General features: G+C 41.7%; 1 protein-coding gene across 1 annotated transcript; it reads left to right on the forward strand.

Annotated features, from left to right (window-relative positions):
• Positions 1-902: 902 nt before the first annotated feature.
• LOC108800893 (alpha-1,4-N-acetylglucosaminyltransferase-like) lies at positions 903-5121 on the forward strand. The gene is made up of 3 exons (XM_018572875.1): positions 903-936; positions 1790-2277; positions 4543-5121. Exons 1-3 carry the CDS (start codon positions 903-905, stop codon positions 5119-5121), a joined length of 1101 nt encoding a protein of 366 aa, XP_018428377.1.
• Positions 5122-9622: the final 4501 nt, after the last annotated feature.

Raw genomic sequence — 9622 nt, forward strand, 5'->3', positions numbered from 1 at the left:
CATCAATATCTTCAACCCGTTGGGTCAATTGTTTAAAGTCATTGTGTAATACTTGAATTTCCGACTTACACGTATCCCTGACTTCCTGAATCAATAAACGAAAGTCACGTTTCGTCGGGATATGCCGCATGCATTCCGGCCATGATGTATAATCCTCACCTTCCACATCTGAGGAGGAGAATGCAGCAGAAGTGTGGGATGGTTTGCGCTTATGGGGATGCCTGGGCAGAGCACCATCTGAATCATCTTGGTGCATGGGAGCCGCGGTCTTCGAGACATCCGGGCGATGGACGCGGCCCTTACTAGAGTCCCTGGCTCTAGGCGTGCGTTGCGGCCTCGGGTATGTCTCCTGGGAAGTCTCCCTTAGCAAGTGGAGCTCATCTTGTCCACTCTGGTCTTCCCTCTCATGTCCTCCTGCCTCTAGCTGCAGTGACTGGGCAGATGGATGGGGCTCCCGGGGTCCACTTTGCTGGATGGGGTCTGTATTGTGCGACATGCTGGCAGGGGACCAGTCCAGAGCGGCCTCACGGACCGGCCGTACACTCACCCCTCCCGGCGGCACCGTAACATGGCCCTGGCATGGATCTGCCTTCTCCTCACGGTGAGGGGTAGAGTCCCGTGTCTCCACCGAGGCGGATGAAGGGGAGTCCGGCGTGCAGACTTCCGATGGGGACTCCGGGGATGACATCCTGTGCAGCAGCATGTCACTTGCTCCCTGCGCCATCTTGCCTCGTGCGGCCTTCTCCTGCCGATCGTGCCGGTCAAAGTATCCTTTGATCGAGGCCGAGGAGTTCGTTTGTTGGGAAATCAAGGATTTCTTTCCCGATTTCTTCTTTTTCTTGTTTTCCTTCATTATGTGGTCTATGAAGGGCTGTTTATAGCTGTAGGTTGGCGGGTCTAGGATGGCGCTCCAAGCATACACGTCCTCTCACATCGGTAGTTGGCCACGCCCCTGTGCAATATTTGTTATTTATTAACTCAATACAGTTTTATCTTTTAGATTTAGTCAGAAAATAATTTTTTTGTGCACGGATACTGATTTTGGTGTGTTTTAACAATTGAATTGTGTATTTTTATCGGTTTAATATTAATTTGAGAAACATTTGCGCAATTATCGCAGGGCCTACAAATTTAGTATCACCATCTTTTTATTCTACCGGGCCTGCGCTTTCAGAAAATATATGGTTTGGGGGGTCTTTTACAAACCCTAGCAAGCCAGCAGTTGAAAATCAAGTCAATAGGAAAAAAATTGCAAAAATGGCGTGGCCAGCTAAAAATGTTCTGGAGGGCTTGGCAGCGAAAGGGTTAAATATGGAAGTCTGGTGAGTGCGGTGTTTTTTACAGCCACCGGGAGTTTGCACACTACAGCTATAAGAAGGACTTATCACTTATGTTTTTTTAATATCTTGGCACTTTTTAACTTTTTTTTTTGCATCAATTTATGGTGGACTTTTAATTACCAATTTGGACCTAATCTCTACTGGAGATATTACTATGAGAGACACGTTTTACTGTTTATGAGTATTTATTAATTATATCAGTTATATGTGATCTATTTGATATTTAGCACTATATTATTCACGTATTATGATTGTTGATTAGCGCAGTGCGTCTGTTTGATCTAATCTATTTATATTATCAGCACGGCAGCTTTTCATCTTTTATATTTATCACTTTGAGACAGCTTCCATAGCGCAGAATTTTCTTTATGTTCATCTATCCATAAGGTTCTTATGATTGTCTTTAGTAACTTTATATTTAATATGACTTCTGTCTGTTCTTCTTGTAGCTCTGCTGTTGTTCTCCATGGCCAAGCTGAAAGCATTGAGAGTCTTCGCTATAATAGTGATGATAGTGACTATAGCCTACATTGGGAAAATTTCTTTTGAATATAAAGACCATTACATTCCAAAATTCCTCATTCACAATTACTTAGTAAGTAATGGAATGTTCAGTTTGTCAGAAAATGAAACCTCCGATCCTAACAGTGCAAAAACAATCCTAAGAAAAGGAAATGGAATCCTATTTGTGGAGACCACGGACAGAATGGAGCCGCCGTCCCTGGTGTTGTGTGCTATTGAATCAGCTGCGCGAGTCTACCCCGACAGACCGGTGGCCTTCTTCATGAAAGGACTGGAGGACATCATCACAGAAGAAGACGAGAAGAGAGCTAAAGAACGATTTCCAACCCTGTCACCTTTCGGCAACGTTTACCTCTTCCCTCTCAGAATGGACCAATTGTTTAATAACACGCCGATTAAGTCTTGGTTTGATAAGGTACATTAGAGACTAAGTGGGGTACCATTGGGGAAGAAGATTTGGGTGCTTGTAGATGGAAAGCGGGATAATATTACTGCTAAAAGGGCTCATCAATCTCATAGTTGTATTAAAGTAAACTCATCCTGAGGAAGATACAATGGCTTCTAGAGATGAGAGAAATGGAGAGTCTTCAGTTCTCTAAAGTCCTGTTGAAAATTGTGAGATTTTTGTAAAAATACATTTGAGTGAACGGGGAAAGTTTGAATTTTGTTGAAGTTAGTAGTTTCTAAGGACACAATGGGCTTCAAAATAGCTCCTGAGGGTTACAGAAGCCTCTTTCAACTCTCATAGACATGTTTGTGTGCCAAAAATAACTTCTTATTAGCTCTTATTAAATTTTTTTTTTCAAAGGAACACTGAGTAGAAAAACTTCCAAAAATGCATTAAAGAAATCTTGAATTTGGAAAGTTTGAATTTGGTTGAAGTTAGTGGTTTCTAAGGGCGCAATAGGCTTCAGACTAGTTCCTGAGGGTTACAAAAGCCTCTTATCATGGGGGTTTTTGTTTCAAAGGAACACTAAGTAGAAAACTTCCCAAAATGCATAGAAGAAGCTATGACACCAACTAAATTTTTGTTCGTTTCATCAAAGGAAACAGATTTTAATGCTGTTTCAGATTCTGAGGCAACGAGCCTCCGAAACCGCACAATAAACTGGAGAACGAGTGGCGGTCATCCTGGCCGCCGGCGCGTTCTGCGCTTGCGCTCCGCCATGTTGGAGTGCCATGTGCATAGGTAATGATTCAACATATTGAAGCTAAGAGGTCAGCCTGACATCAAAGCAAAGAGCGTGTACAAGATCAATGGAAACTTACATATTTATCTCATTACAGGTTACGTTAATCCCAACTGAAGCTAGAAAAATAGATATGCAGTCATGTACACTTTGCTCTAGCAGTTATGCAGGGAGCCTGAATACAACCTAGTGCACTCAGCAATCAGTAACAGACTCTGGCAGAAACACGTCCTCCCCTTCTCTGTAAGAGAAGTCTGTATGAAGGCACTTGTGGAGAATGGTGTGGCTTTTAATCAGCTCTGCCCCCACAGAGAACTGCAGGGAGAGGCCAGGAAGCAGCATCTTCACAGAGAGAACATTTTCAAGCAAAAATCAGTCACAAAAAAATAACATGCAGTAGTTGTGATGGGAATAAGTACTTGTGTATCCCCGTAAGATGAATGTGGCACGCTGTGGCATATTTTACAGCCACTGAGGTATTCCGGAATGTAATTACTGTTTAAAAGGAGTACTGCTAGCAAGTGCAAAAATGGTCCCCCAACATCGCCAGAGGTCCACAGGTCCTTACATATAGTTACATGGTTTGTCAGGTTGAGAAAAAGACACATGTCCATGTAGTTCACCCAAAAGTAAAAACAAATAATTAAATAAAAACCTTCATCCTCAGAACCCTAACCTGAAGATGATCCAAAGGGAGGCAAAAAAAAAACCTCTTTATAAAGTATTGCCCAACTTACTCCTACAGGGGGAAAAAACTTCCTGATTACCTAAGACAATCAGATACTCACAGGGTAATGAATCCACCGGGTTATCTTTTATAATAATTTATAGACATTTCATATTTGGTGCATTTAAAAAACAATTAAACTTTTTATAATGTTTTTGTAGTTTTGAACATGTGTCTCTGTGGAAGTTTGTTCTACATTCTCACAGTTCTTAATATTAGGAAGCTTTTCCATATGTGGTGGTCAAACTTTAGGAGCAAAGAGTACCACCTTGTCCTCCTCAATGACCTTAAAGGAGACCTATGGGGTAAGTGTTTTTCCCCATAGTTCTCTTTAGGGTCACAGGAGGACATATTCTCACCTCCTCCCATCACCCAAAGCTCAGTATATAGCGGTCTCGTATTCGTTATTTTTTCATTCAGGAATTCGGATGCATCCAAATGTCCCAATTTCTAAAAATTTGTCTAAATTTCAATTCGGAAGAAAACGGATCGCACAAAGTATATTATTCAGAATGAGGTCTTACTTATTCTTTGTATGGGGCAAGATAATGTCTCTGTCTTTGGAGTCTATACCTCTATTTATACAAGAAAGTATCTTGCTTCCCCTTTTATCTAGTTTAGCAGCCCACAGCTCATGCCTATGGCAGGTATGTGGTAATGCTGCAGCTGCCCCTAAAAAGGTGAATTGACGTAGTATTTTGAATGTGAAGAAATGTTGTTATGTTATGGTCTCATGCTATGCTGTACTTTTCTTGATTACCAGGTAGACCCTAAAAAAGAAATCTACTGGATCCATGTTCTCTCAGATGCCTGTAGGTTTTCCTTGGTGTGGAAATACGGTGGCATTTACATGGATACCGATGTCATCTCACTCCGCCCAATACCCAAGGACCATTTTCTAGGAACTGAGGGTTTCACAGGTACTAGTAGCGGTGTTTTTGGCCTCTCCTCACATTACCAGTTGGCGTGGAAGATTATGGAGAACTTTGTAGAGAACTACAGGGGGGAAATATGGGGACACCAAGGGCCAGGGGTTGTTACACGTGTTGTCAAAAAATTGTGCGGCTTGCCAGTATTTAACTCTACGGATGATGTCATGTGTTCAAACATAAGTTATTTTCACCCTCAACGTTTCTACCCCATCCCGTATCCTGCGTGGAGACGGTACTATGAAGTCTGGCAGAATTTACCAACTTTTAATAACTCCTATGCCTTACATCTTTGGAATTACATGAATAACAAAGGTATATCTATGGTACCTGGAAGCAACACATTGGTAGAACATCTCTACAAAAAATACTGCCCTACCACCTATGAATATGTCTTGGGAAAACTCACTTAAGGAGAAACTTTACATATATCGTTAAACAACAATAGGCACCTCTAGAAAAGTTTAGTAATGATCATCTCCAAATAGATATTTATAGACAATTGCAGGTTATTGATTCTTTGCATGCCTTAGTTTTCTTTTCTTACCCATTCCTCTCAAAGTGGCTATTTTCTCTAAGGCCCGATGAATCCATCTCCCATTACTTCCTGGAACTCTGGCACATGTGACTTGGACATGTACCATGCACATCATCTGAGGGGAAAAAATACCTTTCGCTGAGTTCTTGCAGGTTACAATGAGATGTCCCAGCAATGCAATGCTGATGTTGTCTTCCCAGGATGCATCTCATAGGCATGGGCTACATCACTAATGCCTAAGAGGACCGGGAAGTAGAAAAACAGTAATTGTAAGTAAAATATAAATATGGTTACTTAACTAATGAATGTAAGATGATTTCATATCAGCATGCCGAGATGAATGCTGATGTGATTTTTAGTCAAAGGGGGCAAAACACAGATTATGTGACTCATTTAAAGCAGAACCTTCCTATCCTTTACAGCCAAGAAAGGTGCCATCTTAGTCTCTTTTTGGATTGAAGTTGCTATAGTGCTACACATGTGATAAGCTATGACACCAGCCATTTGAGAACATTCAGTTGAGAGATGAAATAACCTCACTGTCAACCTTGGCAGTTAGCATGCCTTAAAGGTAACTGTATTGGGTTAATCAACTGGGTTGAGTCCACTCCTGATTCGCCAAAAGTCCTGAACAGAATCCCATTTAGAATGCTTCAGTGGGTGCTGGGAAGCCAGTGGATGGCACCACACAGATGAACGTGTAGAAGAATAAGCCACCAGCACTGAGGTCCATTTTATCTTACTATCTTTATTGAGGTCAGGTAAACATGGTATCACATAGAGACGGAACATTTTTGAACCTTATTTGGTACCTTCATCAGGCAAAGAAAAGGATGGTTCCATGGCACTTTTCTTTGCCATTCAGAGCGATCCAATATATCAACTGTCCAATATTCTCCAGTGCAGTTTGTGTAAAAGATCTCCTTTATTCCACTTTCCAACCACTTCCAGTTTATTGTGCACCTCTGTGCTTCCAACTGTGCATCACCCTCAATTGAAAAGCTCCTCACCTCCTTAGGTGAAACGTATTTATTATAGATCATGCCAAATTCGCCTGTATTATTCATGGAAAACTCAATGTTTTCCTTATTTCCTCCATGGCAATGTAGAGATGATAAAGCGTATGATTCAGTTAAAAAAAATAAGAGTAGACCATAGAGCCATAAAATCCAATATCTTATTAAAAAAACATACTTAAAAACTTACATTTAATAGTGCAAAACCAATGATGTAATTATTCTGCGTGGGACTCAGACATGGAAATGGTAGTACTAGTGTCCCCAGCGGGCTCTCAGGACAGGAAAAGATAAGTGATTGGATTTGTAGGCCTATTATTGTGTGCACGGGATAGTGCTCTATTAAATGTAAGTTTTTGTAAGTATGTTTTAATAAAACATTGAGTTTAAGGCTGGGTTCACACATAGGCGTATCGAATATGCGCGTTTGTCGCGCGTTTTTACCACGATTCGCGGTAAAAAACCGAGCGACAAATGCGCGTTTTTGAGGGCTACCTGGCTGCATCCCAATGGATACACGCGACAAATACGCCCCAAAGAAGCTCCTGTACTTCTTTGGGCGTAGGGCGTTTTGTAGCGCGTTCATACGGCCTGTAATACGCCCAGGTGTGAACCATACCCATAGGAAATAATGGGAATTTGGTGTTTGAGCGTTTTGCAGAGCGTAGGAACGCGCTACAAAATGCCCAGGTGTGAACCAGGCCTATTGGTTGCACTATGGTCTACTCTTATTTTGTGTTTTAGCTGAATCATACGCTGTATTGTCGCTACATTGCAATGCTTCTCCTATTCTCTTTACCCCAACCTGTCCGTCTACCTTCCAACTTGACTGCGTTTAGGCATTCCCTAAAGACTCATCTCTTCAGGGAAGCCTATCCCACCTCAACCTAACCACTGAACAATCACGCTCTCAAACAATTCATCCCCACACAGCTACCTCCTCATGAATCACTTGCCCCTCCCTTTTAGATTGTAAGCCCTCAGGGGCAGAGCCCTCCTAACCATCTTGTCTTCAATTGTATTGTGATTGTAATGTCTTCCTTATATTGTAAAGCGCTGTGCAAACTGTTGGCGCTTTATAAATTCTGTATAATAATAATAATAATAATAATAATAATAAAAATAATATGCCCTATTGACATCATTTTGTCTGGAAGTAAGGGTGGTATTTACTCTCTGACTCCCTGCATTAGTTGAATGGTGACCCAGCAATTGTTCTGTTGTGAGGAACCTTTGATGACTATGTGATCAACTGAGAAGAGTTAAAACTCAACAATAGGTTGGACTTGATGGACTTATGTCTTTATTCAACCTCAAATACTATGTAAACCCCTTTTATTTATTTATTGATGTCTGGCCCTGAAAATGTCCCTCAGTTCCTGTCTTGGAGTCACCCTGTGTGCCAATGTTTGAGATGGGATTACCAGGACAGAAAGAGAGTGGAGAGTGCGGACTAATTCTTCTCGACGCTATGAGAAAATCTCATCCGGCCCTCTTTCCTTTTCATCACTGCTGGATTAAAGTGGCATACAGACATCTCTTCTTGTTTCCGAAGTTTAACCCAACTTCAAATACTACTTGACAAAACGACATTAAAGTTCTTGCCTGAACAATAGGGGCGTAGGTGCTCCTTAGTCAGTGCAACCCTTGCATTCTAAGCATTGGTCTCAATAAAGCTTCTCAAGGCAGAGCTAGCTTTCGGGGGACATGGTTGCCAAGACATGTTCTCCACAGGAGAGGAGGAACAACAGTTTTCTGGAGTAAGATTTCCACCAATCACAGAACAGGACCTCAGTTATACACTAGGGTGGGAGGAATGGGCCAGAAAGCTGTAAACACTGCTTACAAACTGACTCTCTTATTGAATACATTGATTTACTGTAAAATAATTGTTTCAATTGTAACTTGATTTTATAGCTGAGGTGTCTATCATTTTGTAACAACCTTTTATCAATAAAATGAATGACAATAAAAATTAATATTTAATTTTGGGTTGGCTCTTGTATGTTGTGTCTTTTCTGGGTATTTTCTTTTACATTTTAGATAGTCTAAAGGGAAACTCAGCCTGCAGTATTTGCCTCTATGCCCCTTCCGAAGTGGCCAAAACCAAGTTATTGCTCTCTCTCTCACTCTCTCTCTCGCTCTCTGCTGGCCTTCTCAATTATTTTTTATCCCACTATGTGGGGAAATAATTGGGGAACCATGACATTACCAGTTGGCTTTGTAGAGTCCTGTAAGTAATGATGTCAATGTTAGGGCCATGTTTAGTGTCAGAGGTAGTTTAGAGGACAGAGGCATAAGTGTTAACATTTTTATTTGTATTAGTTTTTTGTGCTGAGGAGCGTTTTAGGGATTCGACACTAAAAAAATGATTTGATGGATATGGGCTCTTCTTGTAAATAAAATCTGATATTATTGTCCAGTCACCAAAACAACCTATTTTAGTGAACCTCTCAAGGGGTGCCAGTTTGGAGTTTGACCCAAACTGTTGTATATGCCTGCAAGATATCATCAGCCAAGTCTTCTGGATCAAGTTAAAGCAACCTTTTATTAAACATTGTAAAACATATCTTAAAAACAGTACAAAAAGCACACTCGTGCCTCGGCATGAGAACTGGAAGAAGACATGATAGCTGGGTAGAGTAGTCTCTGTGATGCTGACGAGTCTCTGACAGGACAGGAAGCGTAACACTGGAGGGTAAGCTCCAGGAAACCCGTGGTTGATACACATTGAGTCATTAACAGGCGGACAGAGAGGTCCCAGATGACAGACTGGGACAAAGCCAGGAACAGGTCAAGGTCGGTAACGTGCAGGCAGGGCAGTACAAAATGTCAGGTAGGAGCAGTGGTCAAGAAACAAGCTGGGGTCACCGTTAAGGTGCCCATACACCTTACAAATATCGGCCGATTTTTGTATGCGATCGCGTTTTCGTCCGATATTCGTAAGGTTGATGGGCAGTGTACAACCGCAAATACTGTACAATCGATCAACTTTTGACTAACCAGCAGGTTAGAAAACTTTGGTCGATCGTATGACTTTCGCAAGGTTGGTGGAGTTTCCATACGTAAAAATTAGTACGATTTACACTGCACATGCGCAGACGAAAATACGTGCAGTCGATTACCGCAGTTCGTCCAGGGGCTTTCTTTTAATTACCGCTGATCCAACCTTGCGATAATCAACGGTTCGATCAGTGGACGAAAAGTGTCGCCCGATGATCGCAAGGTCGAGACAAGCTGGGTCTTTAGCAGCTGGTCAGAATTGGAATGCAGGATTTCAGAAGTACAGATAGCTGGTGATCACACAGCACTGGATGTCTGAATATCACAGCCTAAATAGCCCGTAAGGCGCCAAGTTGT

Source organism: Nanorana parkeri, unplaced genomic scaffold (genome assembly GCF_000935625.1).
Source record: "Nanorana parkeri isolate BGI_ZX_2015 unplaced genomic scaffold, ASM93562v1 scaffold2155, whole genome shotgun sequence".
Classification (NCBI taxonomy): domain Eukaryota; kingdom Metazoa; phylum Chordata; class Amphibia; order Anura; family Dicroglossidae; genus Nanorana; species Nanorana parkeri.

Excerpts from the sequence above, each read along its gene's own strand:
- LOC108800893 (XM_018572875.1), top strand. The coding sequence starts at position 903 with ATGGCGCTCCAAGCATACACGTCCTCTCACATCG. Across the intron at positions 937-1,789 it reads ATACACGTCCTCTCACATCG|CTCTGCTGTTGTTCTCCATG; the intron begins GTAGTTGGCCAC and ends TTCTTCTTGTAG. Across the intron at positions 2,278-4,542 it reads TTAAGTCTTGGTTTGATAAG|GTAGACCCTAAAAAAGAAAT; the intron begins GTACATTAGAGA and ends CTTGATTACCAG.